The sequence below is a fragment of the Acanthopagrus latus genome, chromosome 19 (genome assembly GCF_904848185.1).
Source record: "Acanthopagrus latus isolate v.2019 chromosome 19, fAcaLat1.1, whole genome shotgun sequence".
In the NCBI taxonomy this organism is placed as follows: Eukaryota; Metazoa; Chordata; class Actinopteri; order Spariformes; family Sparidae; genus Acanthopagrus; species Acanthopagrus latus.
This window is the reverse complement of record NC_051057.1, coordinates 22,450,416-22,471,268: the sequence shown is the minus strand read 5'-3', so window position 1 is coordinate 22,471,268 and position 20,853 is coordinate 22,450,416. Positions and strand designations below refer to the sequence as shown.

At 43.1% G+C, this 20,853-nt stretch overlaps 1 protein-coding gene and 1 long non-coding RNA gene across 8 annotated transcripts in view; one reads left to right on the top strand and one right to left on the bottom strand.

Annotated features, from left to right (window-relative positions):
• The window catches only part of rnf152 (ring finger protein 152), a 42,304-nt gene extending 23,479 nt beyond the window's left edge, over positions 1-18,825 (top strand). The window contains exons 1-4 of one of the 6 annotated variants that reach the window (XM_037078708.1): positions 13,170-13,595; positions 14,538-14,685; positions 16,895-16,916; positions 17,070-18,825. In XM_037078708.1, the coding sequence (XP_036934603.1) occupies positions 16,905-16,916; positions 17,070-17,723 (666 nt within the window). In that variant the 5' untranslated portion in view covers positions 13,170-13,595; positions 14,538-14,685; positions 16,895-16,904 and the 3' untranslated portion in view covers positions 17,724-18,825. Of the gene's footprint in view, positions 1-12,644; positions 13,033-13,169; positions 13,596-14,537; positions 14,686-15,411; positions 15,471-16,894 lie in introns of those variants that run through there. The other 5 variants (XM_037078711.1, XM_037078709.1, XM_037078707.1 and 2 more) reach the window with 5 other exon arrangements.
• Positions 708-9,920, bottom strand: LOC119008425. 2 transcript variants are annotated; one of them, XR_005071420.1, is made up of 3 exons: positions 9,126-9,920; positions 8,036-8,245; positions 708-5,818 (listed from the first exon to the last, which is right to left on the bottom strand). It is a non-coding gene; the product is annotated as an uncharacterized LOC119008425 (long non-coding RNA). The 2 variants fall into 2 exon arrangements; XR_005071421.1 differs by lacking the exon at positions 9,126-9,920 and adding an exon at positions 8,393-9,107.
• Positions 18,826-20,853: the final 2,028 nt, after the last annotated feature.

Sequence of the window (20,853 nt, the reverse complement as noted above, 5' to 3'; positions counted from 1 at the left end):
CCTGACACGGTGCTCTTTCTGCCGTCGTTAATTGACGACACTTTCGGTCGAGCTGCGGTTCCGTAACTTCACGTTTGACATGTCGATTTAAAAGCTGCTATTCCTGCTTCGACCTTATGCCGAAAGCTAATAGCCTTGAGTAACATACGCCGAACTTACAAGAACGGACAAATAATTCAGAATTTGTTTTAGACAGCACTTAAAGTTGCTCCAAACTTGACAACTGCAAAATCATGCATTTTTTTAAGGGAGTCTGGTGACTTTCACCACAGGAGACACCGAAGTGGCTTTTTATCTATTACCATTTACTGTACTTGTGATATTTTGTTCATTTACCATCAAGAAAATGTTCTCAACTACATGGACTTGATTAATTGGTTGTTTAGATTATTCATGGAGTCATTTATTAGCAAAAATATCCCAAAAATCATATTTCTGTAGGAAGATTTGCTGCTTTTCTACATTTTATACCATCACAAAGTTGATATCTTTGGGTTTGAGAGGACCGTATGCTGTTTTTTGTTTTTTTTAACACAAAGAAGTTAAGAGCCTCATGCAACATACACCGAATTTACAAGAACAGACGAATAATTCAGAATTTATTTTAGGCAGCTCTTCAAATTGTTTTTAAAGTTGTGCCGAACTCAACCACTCGCAAAATCGTGCATTTTTTTAAGGGAGTCTGGTGACTTTCTCCACAGGGGACACATGAGAAGCTTTATATCTGCTACAGTTTACTGTATTTCTGATATTTTGTTAGTTTACTGTTTAGAAAATGTTCTTAACTACATAGACTTAATTAATTGGTTGTTTGGATTATTCACGAAGTCATTTATTAGCAAAAATATCCCAAAAAATCACAGTTAAATGTGAGGATGTGCTGCATTTTATACATTTAATGTCATCACAAAGTTAATATTTATAGCTTAAGACTATTTGCTCTCATTATCATAAACCACATGATTAATCAGTTAACCAATAATGTAATCAGCTGATGAAGAAAACGGTGCTTTTTCCGTGAGGTTGTGCTGAGGATGCTCAGGATGAAAAGCCTCAGACGACCTCGCAGATCAGCGCCCCGATTCCCTGGGCGAGCTCAGGGGTAATGAACAACACCTGACGCTGCAACAACACACACACACACACACACACACACACACAATGACAGACACCATCCAGCTTTAATCCTGACAAATTGCCACCTCGCGTCCTGGAGATTCTCTTTCTAAAGCCCCTTTATCTGCCTCGCCTGCCCATTCAGAAGCTCCGAGATTCGTCCTCCAATCTATATCCTCCCCAACAGGCCTCATTATCTTAAGTGAGTGTCGATAGGACGCTGAGAGGCGCGCTGTTTTCTTTTTTCTTCTTCTTCTTCATGTACAAATGAGCTGCGGGAGTCGTTTCAGAGCTGCTCTTGTGCGTGCGTATATGTGTTCTGACTCGTAACCCGGCTCGTGTAAGCGCTGATGAATAACTGGCCTCCGTAATCTGCTGCAAATGTGTGTGTGTGTGTGTGTGTCGGTGCTGCAGGGCTTTTGATGTCGGAGCTTCTGTTGTCATCCCTCATGTCGTTACCGGCATCACAGGGTCCCGCTCAGCTGTCAGACGCACCAACGCAACGCTCCCTTTTTAAAGACCGCGAGCTCGCCAGCCAGCCAGTCAGCCAGCCAGTCAGCCAGCCAGTCAGCCAGCCAGCCAGCCAGTCAGGGGGGATAAGACATGTAGGAATATCAAAGACGTTTTTATCTGGCAACATATGGGGGGAACGTTTTCTGGAGGATGATTGGAAGGGAAACTATCGAAAGGCCGTCCTCGTAGTGGGAATCAGCAAGCCGGCGTTCCTCCAGAGAGAAGCGAGCTCAGAGCTTATTTACAGTCCCTCCATGAGCGAGGATCGGCTTCTTGTTTAAAACAACCACCACCCCGGTGCTTTCACTGGGATTTCCTCCGGAGCGCGAGCAGAGGCTTTAAGGATGTGCCGGTGTGTTTGTTTGTGCAGAAACTGAGAGCATATGGTGAGAATAATTATGCGCTCACACCTACAACTCTCTCGACCTTTTGTGGGAAAACTTTCTTTTCTCTGCGTTTGCTTTGAGTTAGACGCTGGTCAGCCCTGGTGTTAACATCTGTCCTGAGTCGCGAGTGTCTCTAACTCGAGGTCCGTCGCTTCACAAGAAGCACAAAGAAAGAACTTAATGTAGAACGTGTGCCGAATTCACACGAAGGTCCAAATAGTTAAGAATTTGTTAAAGATTGTGTTTCACAGAGCTTATAAAGTGTCTCCTAACTCAGCAACTCACAGAATTGTGCAATTTTTTAAGGGAGTCTGGTGACCTCTCAAAAAAAAGTAGTCTATATTAGTTACTGTTTACTGTATTTGTAAAATTTGACACGTTAACCATAAACAAAATGTCGTCTTTCATAAATTGAGAGTAAATGTTGAGACAGTGTGTTCAAACAGCTGCTAAATGTTGGCAGGTAAGACTCAATTTAGACGTAGACGCTGACAGGCTGGTTCAGACATGCTGCCGCAAACTCACACTTTTTACAAGGAAACAAAGAACTTCATGTTTTATAATTAATGCCGAATTCACAAGAAAGTCCAATTAGTTAAGAATCTGTTAAAGAATGTGTTCACAAAGTTTATAAAGTGTCGCAACGCAACAAGTCACAGAATTGTGCAGTTTTTCAAGGGAGTCTGGCGAATTCTCAAAAAAAGTAGCCTATATTAGTTACTGTTTACTGTATTTCGAAAATTTGACAGGTTAACCATCAATAAAATGTCTTCTTTAATAAATTGAGTGTAAATGTTGAAACAGTGTGTTGAAACAGCTGCTGAAGCAGACATGCTTTTTTCCTTTTTACAAAGAAACAAACAACTTTGTTTTGTAATTAATGCCGAATTCACAAGAAGGCATGTGTGATTAATAATTTGTCAGAGATGGAGTTTGACAAAGTTTATAAAGTCTCTCTTTACTCAACAATTCACAAAATTGAATGATTTGTAAAGGGAGTCTGGTGACATTGTGGTTACTAGTTCAACGGTTCAGTGAGGTCGACACCAATCCGTCCGATCAGTTGTGCTGTCACCATATTCCAGTATTGACGATGATATTTAGAATTAAACGTTCCTCTCTGTGATGCACGCTGCAGCTGATTTGTTCGAGAGACTGTTGGATCTTAACTCATTGATTAACATTCAGACACTCGACCTCCTGCTGAGCAGCCGTCAGTGTGCCGCCGGTGAGTTTCCCCACTGTAGAAGATGTAAATGAGCGCGCGGCCGCCAGCCGGCACGTATAGTGTCAGCGTGCGGTCCGTCCTGATGGATTTGTCTCCGTCCGTCAGAGGAGGACCGGACCGAACCCGTGACTCTGCAGCTACGTGCCAATCAGCGTATCGACCCGTTTGTGTTTTCTCGCCAGCCGGAGGTGTCCACGCTGACACCGGCAGGGGTGAAATATTCCTCTCCTTGGCGGAGCGTCAAACGCGTCCTCAGCCTCGCTGCTGTCTGTCTCGCTAAAAGAGATGAGCAGGGTGGAGGAGGAGGAAGAGGAGGAGGAGGAGGGAGGGTGTGAAAACAGCCGATGGAAGACATCGCGGCCATCTCTCAAACTCGGAGCTGTAGTAGCAGGTGGCCCGGCAGCCGGCGGCCTCGCTTCTTCTAGGCTCTGCGGGTTTACAGCACACACAGACTTCTTCGTTTACAGCGTCTTTATAATTCAAGTTCCTTTTTAATGTCTCTGTTTTTTGTTTTTTTTCCCTCTCTTTGTCCTTTAACAGCTGCCTCTCAATGATTTCTGCCATCCATACGGCCGCTTCCACAAAGTTTGCCCTGTTTGTTTTCAGTTTGCGCTTTGAATAAGAGGGATTAAACGTGCTTAATTGTACTCAAAGGATTTAGGATTATAATATAAATAAATGTATTTTGTTTCATTACTTTAAAGATGGAATTATTAGGAAAACACAGAGCTTTGAGAGAGAAGACAGTGAAGCTGAGACAAGGGAAGAAGGTTTGCAGTCCGCTCGCTGTTAAGACGCGTCGATAGATAATTATAACATCAATCCATCCGTTAATTTACTTTTTGTTCGTTTGCTTGTTTATCTCAAATCTTACTGTAAATACAGCGTACAGTCACATCTCCAGTCCCTACAACTGAACAGAAGCGGTGTTTCCTCTCTCCCGTCTTATCGGATATCTTCCGTCCGTTCAAACTGACTCACTTTGGATTTTTTCCGAGTGGAGAAGGAAAAAATAAATCACTTCACATGTTTCCACGAGCAGCTGGAGGGAAAACGACCTGTTGCTGTTGTTGTTGATGCCGAACAGAGCGGCCTGGAGCGAGTGTCAAAGCAGCGCTCGCTTCCTCTGTGACCCGTGAACGCAAATACCTGGCAGATATGTTAATGACTGTGAAAGTAGAGCTGCGGTCGGAGGCGTTAAGACTCATTTTTCCAATCGATTCGTGGCACCGGCGATGAATCCAATCGTCACAATTCGACGTCCTCAGATGGAGCTTCTCCCTGTGAACGTCGGCCGCTGTTAATCCTCAGTCGTGTTGGCTCAGATAAGCACTGCGCACATCGTCTTCATGTCGGATCCAACGGTACGCAGGCTGATTGTTTACTGTGCGAGCCGATGCGTGCGTCTCTTTAATGACTGCAGGCCGACTGTTTACTCAGCGTGGATTACTGAACGCAGCCTGTCCTCTGTCAAAGACAGCCGGCGTGCGTCCGCTGCATTCCTCACAATGTATCTGAGGATTGTTTGTCGGTACAGATTCTTAACTTTTCACAGTTAACCTCACAATGTACATCTTGTTTCTGATTGTTCTGACAGTGAGCGATAACGCTTCGACCTTCGACCTTCGATCTCGTTCAGGGAACAAACAAAACAAAGCAGACAGATTTTGTTTGCAGACATGTTTTCTCGGCCTCAAAAGGAATAACTTAGTTTTTTTAAAACTTGGTTTGGATGCAAAAGTTACCTTTGTATTTCAAGCTTCATGTTCTCGTCTTGACTTTTGTCATCTGACATCAAATTTGTTCACACTCCACTCTGTTCTGCAGTAAAACACAAGCGTACGCGTAAGTATTTGCTCTTTAATTAAGACTCTAAATAAAATCTAGCTGTCAGAAAGTGTTAAAAGCCACCGAAGATGCAGTTTATCAAAAAATACCCCTTGAGGGAGGCTTGTTACTGATTCTCTTCGCCTGACAGCTTAGACTTGGAGTGTGTTGATGATGTCGCCTCATTTGTTTGGGTTAGCCCATAATTAACACGTCAGCGCTGCAGCGAGAGACGTCGAGGCGTTAATGCTGACAAGGTGACACGAAACAGTTTGAGGGCAACTCTAAAAATGTGTGGTGCCGTCACCTCGTCACTTCTGGTCTTTTTTTTTTTCTTCTTCTTCTTCTTCCTCCTCCGACGATGAAGATCCTCGCAGGAAAAAAAATGATTTTTTGACAGAACAGTTGCGATGTGACACAGACCGTCTTCTGCAGTGCAAACTGACTGAGAGACTCGTGAAAGCGTTCGCTGGCGGCGTCGCCGTGAACAGAAGACGTGTGATGAATGTCTAATCAGGCTCTGGAAGCTTCTTTTCTGCTGAACGTTTACCTGCCGAGCTTCTTAAAAAAAAAAAAAAAAACTCAAGCTGGGTCTTCAGATGATGGTGAAAACATCCACGCACACACCAACACACACTTGCGGCTCCAGCTGTGATGCTCGTTGATGTGCGAACGATCTCGCTCTCGGTTGGAGGAACAGGAAGTCAGGGTGCGTTCGCCGCCTGCTGCGTTGAATCGACTCAAGCAGCTGCAAGAAGAAAACGCATAAAAAGATTAAAACCTGTCCTTTCAGGTATGATTCTTATTTACCTCCACCAAGCTCAGACCCAGACGAAAACACATTTCGCCGTCGAAGTCGGCCTGCGATCCCTGAAACGTTTTCCTCCGAGCCCCGCGGCCGCGTCCTCAGCGGTGAGTTTTATCACCCTCTCTGCGCTGAACTCTTTTTTTTATTTAATAAGTGAATCAAAGTGTTTCATTCCACGGCAAAATATACTCCATTTGAAGAAATGAGACCTGCTCTGACAAAATGATTTCTGGCATGAGAGAGGAAAAAGCACATTATTGCCTCCCAGTTAAAGTTACGAGACCACTCTCACTTATGAACCGCTCTCAGGAGCAGCAGCCATCTTTTTTTAAATGTTATTTATTGTGAAAACGGGTTTGAAAACGTCGCCACCGTTTTGTCCCACCGGCTAATAGTTTCCAAATAATCCTCATTTACAGTTTCAGCGTCGGTGCAGATTATCGTAATTGAAAGTGTCGGCGTTGTTTGAAGTCGGGGGGGCGCAGAAGCTCGTCTTTATCTCAGGTCTCCAGGATCTTTATGTGGATCTGTAAGATGGAGATCGGGGCCTCCGGCTGCTGGAAATCACAGCGTTCACCTCTTTCATCTGCTCTGAAAATTGCACACTTTCCCAGCGTAGAGGCGGCTTTCATCAGCGAGCGGCCGGTGATTTGTTTTGCTCATGAAAGGTTTTTTTTGGACTCTGTGTGACCTCGCCGACGACTGATGGGATGGTGTTCGAGCTCCGACAGCCTGTCACTCGCATGCCGACAGGTGTACGAGCGATGCAACTGTTACAGATGAGGAAAATACAGTAAATAATACAGTTTATGCTACTGTTTTCTTTTAAAGTTCAGGGTCTGAAAATGCATTTCTTCTCCCCCAGTTTTCACGACGGAGCGTCAAAACACATCACAGCTGACGCGTTTAGTGATTGGAATTTTGAGTGGGTTGGTCCTTTAATAATAGATGCGACAGAATGGAAATGAAGGCAAATCCTCACAGCCTTGTGTTTATTATTCACTTCAGGTTTTTTTTTTATGATATGTGACTTTTTTAAAATACGAAGCGTCACCTTGTTTTAAAGGCTACGACCACCAAACTTCTGAAAAACGTCCTTCTTTAGTATCATTAATGGTTTCTATCCGTGTTTTGTGCCTTCAACTCAGCAAAATTGACGTAACTGGAGTTTAGTTTATGGCGGTCAGCGCTACAAAAACCTACATTAAAGTAATCTCTTTCTAGGAACGATGTCTAGAACTAACTAGAGTTTCCCTCAAAAAAAATCAACAAAGTTGTATTGTTTCACTGCCGTTAGCTACGGCAGCTAGGAGGCTAATCGCACCCGGACAGATGCGAGCAGCAGTATTTTTAGGGATGCATGATGTTTATATAATATGATATTAACCCGACGCTCATGGCCGACACTGGTAAAATAACATATAGAGAGACTAAGATGGTCATTTCCGATGAGTTAAGTTGAGCAGAGCTAACGGAGCTAGCTGGGAAGTAGCTGATACCTAGAATTTCAGCAGTATCTGCGGCATTTCTGATACAACAAGTCAAGTTTATTCGTATAACACAATTCAAACACAAAGGCAACTCAAAGTGCTTCACAGGGGCGTGAATTTACATCAAAAGACATGAAAAACAAGTAGGAACGAGTCCTGGTGAGGGTTTTTTTTTTACAGCAGCACAGAAAAGTACTGACCAGTTACAAAACCTGACTGAGGAAACATAATATGATCACATTTGTGCCTTAATATTTTAATTTAATTTAAAACAATGCTGGTTCTACTTAAATGTGGGCGGTTGTACGGGAGAATAAAAATGGAGGACGTGTTCCAGTTTTTATTAACAGGGACGGATTATCAATACTGGAGCCAATCTGATCGCTAAAAAACAACACTTCATTTGAGGATTGTGTCTCTGGCTGCTGCTGCTGTTACACAAGCAGCGAAACTTGAAAACAGTCTTGTTAAAAGAAAGTTTCCTCTCCGGGATGTATGTGTGTGTGTGTGTGTGTGTGTTTGTTTGAGGACACTCTGACCGCAGTGGTAATTCAATCAGCGCCGCCCTCTCCTCGCCGTAGTCCCGGGTGAATCTGTTGTTAAGTCGGGGGAAAAAAAAAAGGTCTTCTGTAGTCAAATATTGGCTTTAGAGAATGAAACCGGGTACCTGGAGAGCTGTGTTGGATGAACGGCGCTGTCCTCTGCACACCTCCTCGGGTTGGGCGGCGTCCCAGCGGTGCAGGCGTCGGGAGTCACGCTCGGGCTCATCCGGCGGCGCTGCCAGCTCTGACGCTCGCTGGCTCCTCGAGCTGGAAATTGCCATAATGTGTCCTGCAGTGGTCGACTGCACAGGCCTCTATCAGGAGCTCCATCTGTGCTGAACACACACACACACACACACACATATATATACAGTGTACGACACACTGGGTGGTGGTGCGTAGACACGCCAACGCAACAATATACAACAAAAAGTACTCAGATTTATCCAGATAACATCCTCAACTAGAACACAGGATCCTACACCCATTTTTAATCTCGTCGCGTCTCATAACCCAAACTGTGAGCGGTTATCTGTTCCCAGAACTTCCTCCGCTCCAGATGTTTGAAACCCAGGCTGCAGGGATTTACTCCACTGACCTCCGACTCCAGCTGATCGGGTCAGGCCCACAGGAAATACTTTAAAAACGGGGTACTACGTAAAATGTGCTATTTTTTGAGTGTTTAAGCATTATTTTGTGGCGCATACATGACCAAACGTGGTTTTGGTTAAAATAGCTATGTCACTTATAAATTCAGTTACAAAGTTTACAAACATTAAATACTTTTTACTCTATGCCACTTTGTCATGTTACGTACGTGACAAAACTTGTGGTTTTGATTAAAATAACTACGTAGAGTCTATGTGGAGTCAGTTTACACAGATTACCAAATTTACGTATGTTTCTGTTTGACTCACATTACTTTTTGCTACGTTACGTACATGACAAAACTTGTGGTTTTGATTAAAATAACTTCACTCATGTGAATTCATTTATTACCAACATGATGTACATAATACTATGCTACATTATGTTTCTTTACGTCACGTCCATGACAGAACTTACGTTTTATTTGTTAAAATAATTGTTACTAATGTTGAGTCAGTTACAAAGATTAACAACTTTACAAATTTATTCTACACAACGCATGTTACTTTATACTACGTCACGTACATGACAAACTTTGTTTTGGTTAAAATTAACTTTGTTACTTACGTGCATTTAATTATGAATGTATGAACATTTTGCACATTTCCAGTTCATCCTAAAGGTGTCGCTACAGTAAATACTATCACAGCGGACCATTTGAAAGTAATGAGTTTCAAATTGCTGTAAATGCAACAAACCAACAAAGAATGAGAAAAAGCATGTTATTGTGCTAGTTATTGTAAAAATAAATATCGTTTCCCTCAAACTTCGCTGGGACCTTATACATAATATAAAGACTTAATTAAGAAACAGCCCTTTAATAAATGTATCAGGACACACACACACACACACACACTTTCCTCTGTAACCTTCGTCAAGGACAGACATTAACATTAAACGTATATGAAAAATGAGCTGCAGTTCAAGTTAATTGATGAGCTCTGGACTAAAACACACACTGTAAGTGGACTGTGGAGCGTAAAACAGTGAAGGAGCCGCTGCCTGTTCAGCGTCGACAGCTCCTGCTTCACTACGTTAAGCTGTTAAATGTATTCTGTAAGAGATGTTGACTCCCATCCTAAAGTTTTGGATGTGTGGGTGAGGAAATCTGCACATCAACTGTATGCAAATGTCTGCTCAGCACGCTGCCCACAGTACAAGACTAAAGCCGAGAGCGCGTTTTGATTCGACACGTTTGTACTGTAACTGTGGTGAAAACCACACAGAGATTAATCGACTGTTCTGTCACCAACTCAGCTTTTATTCGCTGATGAAATATTCCCATCACAAATAAAAAAAAATAATAAAAAAAACAGAAGAAGGATGTTTTAGAGTGCTTCAGTGACGAGCAATTAGCATAAATTCAACATATAGCCACACCTGCGTTACAGCACAATGCATTTATCTGTCATTTGGAAATGAGTGAATGTCCACTGGAGCGTAATGGAATTAGTTAGAAATATAATGCCAGAGCGCCACAAATCGCATGGACGGACTCCAAATAGAGCTGTTCGCGTTTCATTGTTCCTGCCATATTAGAAAAAAGTGAGAGGAAATGTGTTTGCTGCTGCCAGTTTCTCCGGTGTCTCATATCTGCTGAGGGAAAGATATCTGAAAACGTCCGGGGAATAAAGGATGGTATATTAGAGAAGCAGTTGAGCGACGGCTTTAATTTTGATGGAGTCGTATCTGTGATAATCTCATGAAGGGAAAGGAAAGGGAAAGGTAAATATGGGCACCTGTCCAAGCGTCATTTTCCAACCTGAACGACTGAATACTGAATTTGCATTCACCCAATATTCTGCAGGTCAGGAAATCAGAAACCATAAAAATACTTTCAATAAACATCAACTGGGTGAGTGGACAGATTTATTCCCATTATTTACATAATGGGGTTCACCTAAATGAAAAATAAGATGCACTAGTGCAGCCAGTGTTAAAAGTTTGTGCGGAGCCCTGAAATCAGTAAATTGCCAGTGACTCACAAAACGACATGACCACTGCAGCGTATCAGCGCCAGGCGTACCGGACCTTCATCGTAGGGTCCAGGTTTGTTTAGGTTTAGGTTCATGCAAACATCTTTGTTTTGGGTAAAATCACTACTTTGCTGTAGACTTCTTCGCGTGACGTTACATTGCGAATTCAGTTGCGAAGGTTACCAACATTACATACTGAACGTAACGTAGTGTTACTTTAAAGTTAGTTACTTGTGGTTTTGATTAAAGTAACTGTTACTTATACGTGAATTCAATTACGAAGGTACCAATACTACTTATTGAATACTTAACATTTCTGTATGCCATACTACGTTGCGTGGTTGTAGTTAAAATAAGTACATTAGTTATGTGAATTCAATTAATAATGTTACCAACTGTATGTACTAAACACTACGGGACTTTACTTTTACATTTAGTTACTTGTGTGAATTCAATTATGAAGGTACCAATATTATGTATTGAATACTTGAAGTTTCTGTATTCCATATTACGTTCTGTAGATGAACAAACTTGTAGTTGTAGTTAAAATATGTTTGTTACTTATGTGAATTAAATTACTAAGTTTACCAATTGTATGTACTCAAGACTACGTGACGTTACTTTATGTTTCTGAATTACTTTGCGGTTTAAAGTAAGTATTTTACGCATATGTGAATGCCATTAAGAAGGAACCAATATAATTTACTGGATGCTAAACTACATAATATTACTTTGAGTTTCTTTATGCTAGGTGACGTTGCATAAATAAACAAACTTCAGTTAAAATAAGTATGTTACTTCGGTGAATTTAGTCACAAAGGTGTCAATATTAGATTCTGTAAGATATGCTATGACAAAACTTGGGGGTTTGGTTTAAATAACTACATTATGTATGTGGAGTCAGTTACCAACTTTACGTATTTTACGCTACACTACGTACATTACTGTTACTTGTGTGAACTAAATTATGAATGTTGTACATATGTGCATAAGGCAACACTACATTAAGTTACTGAGTCTTACGCTGCATACGTGACAAAACTAGTGGTTTTGGGTAAAGTAATCATGTTACTTACGTGATACGTTAAGGTTACGTACTGAATGCCAAAATACATGTTTTATCTATACATTACTTTTGTCGCTTCACTGTACGCTACGTTGCGTACACGATAGTGAGTGGTTCTTGTTTAAGGAACTGCTACTTGTGTGAATTCAGTTATGAAGGTTGCAAACATTACGTACGTGACTCTATCCTACGTGATGTTATTTTGATTGTAAACGTGTTATGTTATGCACGTGACAAAACTTTTAGTTTTGGTTAAGCAGCTATGTTACTTATCTTAATTCAATTGTTAATATAACATTATCTTTTTTAACATTACACTACACTTCATTACGTTGCGTAGGTGACAAACTGTGGTCGATTGTAGGAGCTGCCTTAAAATTCTGGTTGTAATTTACAGATTTCACCTTTTAACCAGCTGTATTTTAGAGATTGTTTCCGGGAGCTAACAACAAATTCTGACGTCCTTGTTTCCTTAAAACAACCTGGTGTCAGTGATGCTGGAACTGAGTCATTGCAGCTGATATTGCCTGGAAGCTGCCCCCCCCTCCTGCTCGTATCAGGTAGCTGCTTTGCACCTGCTCGATGTGAACTCGTGTCCTTTAATGAACCAGCACATGAACAGTTACATCATCATCATCTCGCTGACATTTCACCAACTCAAACCACCTCAGGGTTTGCAGATTAACAAGTTCTTCCTCCATGCAGCTCACAGCCGACCTCCCCCCGCTGCTCCCAGGTAGTTTATTATATGGAGGCTGGGTGGAGCTGTGTGTGTGTGTGTGTGTGTGTGTTTGTGCATGTGTGTACTTCTGGCTATGGTGGCTATTTTTAACTTGTCTGCTAGGACGACTGCACTTTCTCCTCAGCTGATTGTGTGTGTGTGGAGGCCCTGAGGGAGGGAGTGTGTGTGTGTGTGTGTGTGTGTGTTTGTGTTCCCTGTGTGTGTGTGTGTGTGGTCACTCCCAGTGGACCACAGGCATGTCGGGCCAGCGCTCGGTCACTCCTGCCTCATTACCAAATCATACGTCCTCTCCCCCCCCCACCGATGACGCCACACAAAACGCCACCAAGAGTCACGTTTTTACAGAAATAGAGCAGATTAAGGTTAAATCAAATCATCGGGACACTTGTTCGGGAGCTTCTCCTGGACATTTTGTGTCGCAGGTTTCTATGTAGGTTCGATGGAAAATGGGTCACAGCTTGAGCTTTTTATCAGGGTTGCCCTGGTTACAGCTCAGTTGAACAGATAAATCATATTGTTAAGTTGCAGCCTCGGTCGCTCCTCGCCGCAGTCTCATGACCTCAGAGGGCTCCTCGAGAGCAGACGAGCTGTTGTCATCAGACGCCGAGAGCGAGATGTGGCCGTGTTTTCATCGCTGCCTCGGATGAGCTCCTCCAACCGAGGCCGAGAGCAGCAGCGACAAGAAGAACCGTGAGCAAAATCCTCAGATACGACAGCTTAATGACACTGAACTGGGCTGTGGGTCATATCCTGCTGAATAGAACTGCAACAAGCAGTTGATTCTTACTGAGTTTTCTCTGATATTTAAAAGAAAATAAACATGTTTTGTTGTGGACAGCCAGTTACAACATCATAGCGCGTCTTCTCACGCTGTTACTTTTGTTATTTTCTACCTACAGCTCTGCGTCAGCGCTAGATAAAGTCGCTAGCTAGTTGCTAGGCGCAAGATCTAAGACAGTGTGATGTTAAAATCAAAAAAGACCGTGGATTCGGAGAGCTAGTTAGCTGTTAGCGGCGTGTGGAACTCCTGTGATGCTAGCAGCTAATGGAGCTAATGTAGCAGTTAACAACAAAGTGTCTCCACTCATGTTGTTACCATGGTTACCTCTCTAGCCACAGAGCTGTTAGTGCTAATTACTGTTGCTAGTTAACTACTTGATGCAATATCTAACACACAAAAAGTGAGTAATTGAAAAAAAACACTGAGTAACTGATAACGCTACGTTGTGAACAACGAGTAAATGAAGTTGGCGGTAAGTGAGCTAGTTTGCTGTTAGCTTTTAGCTGTTAGCAACAGATTGTGTGTTTTGTTAATGGAGATAATGGAAGTAATCACACAGCAGGGATTTCCATCATTTAGTAAATAACTGAATTACTTTCCTTTCATTTACAGTAAATAAATGTACTACTATTTTTTTAAGTTAAGAGCTCTGGAAATGAACTTTAATCTTTAAACTGATGAAGAAACTATATGTGAATTTTTCCGTGATGAAAATTATCAGACGAGCCCTACTGTTGAATTTTGCCTTAGTTGTACCTTTTCTTCTGACATGATCATCCTATTTCTCTGTGAAGTCATTGATGTGGGAAATTAACTGAAAGAATTGCTCAATAATTTGCTCAAGTTATTACTTGGTTTTTGGGTTTCTGGAGCACAAAATGAGCTTGTTTAAGATGTCGGAAATGAAGCTTTTCATACAAGTAACTCTCCCTCTTGTGATTCCTGTGGTTAAAATCACTGTTTCATATGTCTTTTGTTTATTTGCGCAGCTTTATTTCAGACCTCGGCATGAAGAAAATAGGTCAATGAGGTTGTCTCGGAAAAGGAAAAGGACTGAGGTGGTAAAGGGGCAAGAAATTACCCGCTGAAGAGTATGAAGAATTGATGTAAAGCAGAAAAGGAAAAGCTTTTCAGTCAGAGGGGGAAAGGAAGAAGGAAGGGGTAGAGGGAGGGTGACTGGGTGTATGGGAATATTGAGCCACAAAGCATTTATGTCAGATCAAAGCTAATCCTTATCTTTGGGGAAGGGATTCAGTAATACCCAGGGCTGTCTCACCCCCTCAAGGGCAGGTTTCTTTCTCTGCTTCCTGAGCTGGTATTCCTTCTCTCCTCACTTCTCCATAAAACTGCCAGGATTTTTTTTTTTTTTTTTTTTCTTTTCGACTTTGACTCGGTAACGGTGTGGAGAAACTAGGTCAGCTGGGGAGTGCAGAGAGAGGAGTGGAGGGTCTGGCCTCGGGACCCCGGAGAGGAGGGAGTGATTCGCCAGAGGAGGCTGGTGGTTCTGCTGCTGTTGTTGAGGGCAAAGGAAGGAGACGTACATGGATCTGAAGCAGATGATGGTGACGACCACAGACTGACTGAGTCGACCATAGAACTTAAGAGACTAATGAGGATTCACTCCAGAATTTACTGTTTCTAAAACAACATACAGTATTTAACTGTTCCCAAAACCACACTCAGTATGTTACTGTTCCCAAAACAACACACAGTATTTTACTGTTCCCAAAATATTATACAGTATATAACTGTTCCCAAAACAGCATACTGTACAACAGTTCCCAAAACAACATACAGTATTTTACTGTTCCCAAAACAACATACTGTATCTAACTACCCCCAAAACAACGTAAAGTAGTATATTTTATCTTTGCAATGTCGGCATGTTTGTGGCGTTACTTAATTCTTTGTTGTGCGTGTATGTGGTTTATGCACTAAAACTACCTGGTTAGGTTTAGGAAAACATTGTAGTTCACTTTATAACTACAGCACATCTCATCTTTCACATACCTGCAGTTGTCAATATGAGCAGATTTATCACCTTTTTATTGCATTGTTGGTGCCGAGGTAGCGACCACGTTGGTGTTGGTAACGTGTGTTGAGCGTGACGAATAAAACAATATTTATTATCTTTAGGACAAACTAGGATTCAGGATTTTGATTTATCATGCCCAGCCATAACTGGAGCCACTTAATAAGCTGACTGTCTGTAGGATTGGATGGGTGCATTCCTAAAACCTAAACAGAATTGTCTACAAAGTTATGTTGTGGATCTCTTTCATTTGCAGAGAGTCCAGAGTAGATTAGAGTCGAGTTGGCTCAGACTGATCCGATGCCTCCGGAGCAGGTATTCTGTTCAGAACTACCTGGAGGAGGAAACCCCAGGGCAGACCCACAACACACTAGAGGGATTATATATCCCATGAGGCCTGGGAATGCCTCAGGATCCCCCAGGAAGAGCTGGAGGACGCCGCTACCAACAAGGGCATCTCGGCTGTCATCTTTAGTGTGCTGCAATGACGTCAGACGCCTGGATATTGACGGATCGATCAATGAGATGTTTTCCGAAGGATTCAGGCTCGATAAGCAGAACCCTAAACCTTGTCTTGTTACGGTTATTTACGACTGCCCAAGGTCGAATGTCTTCATCCTCTGTCCTTTAAAAAATGAACCAAACTAAAGGACTCTAGTGTGAACAAACTGCTCCGAGCACACCTGGTGCGAACACACTCTTATCTGTCATTGTCACGTCCCCGCGGGGCACCGTGGGCAGTTTAATTGCCTGAGATCTTGTTTTTGATAAAGCACTGAGATGTACAGTGTTGGGGGGGCAATCAGTTGGTCACCTTTTCCCATTTCTGTCACCACTTTCCTCTCCGTCTCGCCCTCCCTCCATCGCCATCCGTTTCACCCTTCACTCGATCAGCCGTTACCCGGAGGGACACTGGCTCAGTTGCGATGGCAGCGGCAGAGGAGACGGAAAGAGAAAGAAAGAGAAAATCTACTCGTCTTTCCTTTTCAGCAGTTTTCACACTTTAACAATTTGGGGCGAGAAATTAAAATAAGAAGTCGGCAGGGCCCTGTTTGGTATTCATTGTTTCCTCGGTGCTATTTTGACAGGGTTTAATCATCTGTAAAAGTAAACTATCACCGCTTCCGCATGGATTAACACGGTAGACGTGATTATGCAAGAGGAGTAGGAGGAGGAGGAATAGATTGTTTATGGAGTCTGTGGCCTGAAGGAGACGCTTAAAAGTATTAGACATACTTAACACAGATACTGAGGCGAAGGGGTCTCACCAACTTCAGCCCTGCTGCAGCCGGCTGGAGGCAGATATGTATAATGTATGATGTACAGAATAATTATGTATTTATCTGACCACTTCATCCAGGAGTCGTCGGTATAAGTGCAATTTGTCCTACTTACTGAATGTTTGGTATGATTGGCATCATTTGCAGGGACTTAAAGGACCATGTCGACATGATTTCCAGTTTTATGAAGGAGGTTGTGTCGTTTGTCAGCAGGATTACACAAAAACTATCAAAAGAACCAATTTCAGAGGACTGGTCTCGGCTTAGAATAGACCTCATTAACTTTTGGTGCTGCTCCAGATAAAGAGAGCTTTTCATTAATTACTTTTAAGATACAAAAATCACTGTAGTTGCCGATTGATTTAATCGTTGACAACTGCTTGACTTATCAGTTTCTCGTCTTGTATCTCTCGCTGTCGCTGCCCTCGTCTCAACGGTCCTTTCTCCTGTCTGTTGCAGATGACGGACCATGTGGCCACTGGTGAGCTGTGACATCACTGTGACATCGTGGACGGTGACATCAAGGAGCCGGTTCTGATTTTGTGGTTTTCACCTGAAGTTGTGCAACCTTTCTGCAAGATCTGTTTGTCTCTCTCAAGATATTCGCTGTTTTTTTTTTTACCGGGGAATACAGTCAGAGACGATGGAGACTCTTTCCCAAGATTCGATCCTGGAGTGCCAGATCTGCTTTAACTACTACAGCCCCCGACGGCGGCCCAAACTCCTGGACTGCCGTCACACGTGCTGCTCGGTGTGTTTGACCCAGATGCGCAGCAGCCAGAAGGAGATCCGTTGTCCCTGGTGCCGTGGCGTCACCAAGCTCCCGCCAGGACTGTCCGTCTCCCAGCTCCCGGATGACCCGGACATCATCACCGTCATCGCCATCCCTCACGCCTCTGAGCACACGCCAGTTTTCATCCGCCTCCCCAGCAACGGCTGCTACATGCTGCCACTGCCAGTCGCCAAGGAGCGGGCGCTCGGCCTGCCGGGGGAGCTGGGATGTCGCTTCCTGCCCGGCGGGCAGCAGAAGGGGGTGACGGTGGTGACCGTGCCCGAGCAGCAGCCTCTGGGGCTGGGTATGGCTCTGGAGGGTGTGGGGATGGGGCTGGAAGGAGGCGAGGGGGAAAGGAGAGTCACCGGGCCGGTGGGCGGAGGGGGGAAGGGCTCCACGTGGTCCGGCGTGTGCACGGTGATCCTGGTGGCGTGCGTGCTGCTCTTCCTCCTGGGCATCGTGCTGCACAACATGTCCTGCATCTCCAAACGCTTCACTGTCATCTCCTGCGGCTGAGGGCGAGGGGAGGCTGCTCGGACTGCCGCGGACCCCCCCTGGATTCCCCCACTGGCCCTGCCTCTCCTCAGGGCGGGACTCTGCCGAGGAGAGGGGACTAAACTCACATCATGGGCATCTAAGGAAACTGCAGAGCAACGTAGGGAGAACAGAAGAAGAAGAGGGCAGGGAGGAGATCCACAAACGGCCGTTGTGGCCATTTTGTTTTATTGAAATGACTGAAATTAAAATGGAAATACAGAAACAAACCTTTCGTCTCATCCAGCAGGTCCTGAATATCCCACTCTCCCCTTTCCCCGTCCTCCATCTCCTCTGAAAGAACGCTTTGGGAATTACTCCAGAAATGTCTTTGGATCGCTGATATGTTTTTGGCTGCGAGCCGATTTGACACTCGCACTGTCTGTGGTTTGTAGAAGTACATCAGTTATCATAGTGTTGTTTAGCTGAGTGTAGGTTCTGAGTGCGGCCGGCGCCTCCAGCTGGTGCTGCGGTACAAAGAGTTCAGACTTAGCTGCTCTTCGTTCTCTGGTGCTGCAGGAATTAACTGTGCAGGATCCCACTTCTGGCCCCGCGTCTGAATCATCTGGGAAACTTTAAAAATCAACACAGCTTTCATTTTTCTTTTTTTCTTTTCTTTACACAACCTGCTCCTGTTCAGAACAAACTGTTGAGATGGGCTCTGTGTGGTTTGTAAAGGGACTGTTGTCAGAAAAAGAGATAAAAAAATGGATTGTATTGTTCATTCGTGCCAGCATATTACAGGCCTACACTAGTAGTGAGTTGCTGTATTAGGACTTACAAGCTGGAGAGTCCTGAGAGATTGTTTGGCAAAAAAAAGGATTAACATTTGTTGTTTTTAGGTTCTCAAATATTAGAATTTTCTCCTGTTTTCTGTTTTATATCATTCTAATTTCGAGATCGTTCGGTTTGGGGCTGCTGGTTGGACAACACAACTAATTTGAAGATAACAATTTGACTCTCAGAATTGGCAAATATCACCTTTTCCTGACGGTTTCTTTATAAATGTTCCAAAGACTTTGTGCAGACTTACAGTGCGATGCTAGCTGTCTGAAAAATATGAAATTAAAAGTCTCAAATACTGTTTATTAGAATTGGGTGATCGACACCATTCTCATGTTCGTGCGTTGTACTTGTCTAGAGCCATGGGGTGATTAGCTTAGCTTAGCATAAACTGGAAGCTAGGTAAGCAGCTAGCTTAGCTTTTCTCAAAGCTTTACAATTTTTCAGCACCTCTCGAGTCCACTTATTACCATGCTGTATCTTCATGTGTATTTGTTTAATATGTGCAAAAAAACAGAGATGTAGGCTAATGTCATGCTAGGCGCTACAGGCTACATGTTAGCTATAGTCTGTCTGTAAAATAAAGTCTGATTGAATTTTTTGTACATGTTAAACAAAATACAGAAAAGATGTAATTGGTTAGCGCTAGCTGTGTTTGTAGGCCTGTTTTTGAACTTTAAAGAAAGTAAAGCTATTTGTTTATCCCTGCTCTCAGGTGGTTTTGGGATGTGCTACATGCTAACATTATGTAGTAGCTACCATACGTAACTTATACAGATATACAAGATTAAACATGCTACAGTAATTTCTGAACCCAAGAGGTGTTGGTAGGAAGGCTAGCTGTTTCCCCCTGCTTCTAGTCTTTATGCTAAGCTAAGCTAAGCTAATTGCATCCTGGCTGCAGCTCTATGAGAGAGAGTGGTCTCTATTAACTCCTGGTTACAGTTACTTTAAATAATCATAATTGAAAATGGAGTGCTGCCTAAATTAGCATCACCCCAGTTCCTTCGACAAAAAGCCAATGGGTTATCTGTTACTTTTCACCAACTAACACCACTTTTTTGTTTTTTAAAGCCTAAATGCAATCGGTAGAAGTTAATTAGCCACTTGTTATCGACAGCATTCCTTTGAGGGCACATAAAAGCCTTGAAATTCGCAAATGAGGTATTGAAAAAGGTGCAACATGTAAGAACTGGACACATTTCAAACAAATATCAGCAGTGTAACCGATAACTCCAGCTAACCATGGCTGCAGTTGGCTAGGTAGCTCTGAAAACTACCCCACTTTCTGGAGTCTTGGCTCGCTCAGGAGCTTTACAATGGGATAAGGCTAGCTTGTTAGCATGCTAAACATTGCCTTTCAACACAGTCTGTCAACATAATGTCAAAACTGGTGTTTCGTGTGTAATTTTTGATAAGTTTCCAAACAAAATTCATACATATTGCACCTTATTTCAGGCATCCAATCAAAAACCCAATTCAGAAACCCTTTGACGTCGAGACGAGGGAACCAGAAGATGCTAACTTACTCCTCAGCGCTATTCGACAAAGCCACAAAACATTTTTGTCTGTGTTCCTTTTCTTGCGGTGCATCCATTTTGTATTTTCCCACGGCTGCTTCAGCATATTAGCGCTCGTTGATCAGCTAACTGTCCCCGACCTGCAGACCACCACCGTCAACTCTTCACTCTTTTGACCAGGCAGCCCACACGCTTATCGACTCCCTTCAATCTTCATACGTTCCCTTCAGAAAGCGGGTGGATACGGGCTCAACGGTGCAACGGTGTGTGTGTTTTTGTGTGTGTGTGTGAGTAACGGGTCAGTAACGGGTCGGGAGTGGGCGGCCGCTGCAGGGCTCCAGTTTAATGACGACCGTATCGATTTATCTGCTTTTGAATATCTCTCGCATCGGCGGAGATGGATGTTTCTCCTTTTCTTTCCACTTTTATATGTCGAGGCGAGCGATTCGTCTGTTTGCTGTGTGTATCGTTGAAGCGACGGGAGTGTACAGTGCACACAAACAGGGCGAACTCTTTTGTACAGCAGCCTCGCGATGTACAGAATGATTGTAATTTCCTCGTCTTTTTCAGATAGCTTTGTTCATTTTGTTTTTTTCTCGTTGAAGTGTTTGTTTAAAAAGAGTCTGATTTGAGATTAAGGAGAGCTCGATGTGTGTGTTCAGGGCACTCCAGAGTTATTATGACACAACAGATGCACGACATGAGGAAATAAAGAGGAGAAAAGATTATATACTGTACCAAAATGTTATATAGAAATGCATATATCACCTTATTCACTCGTTTAATTCATCTAAACTGCTGATGATCGA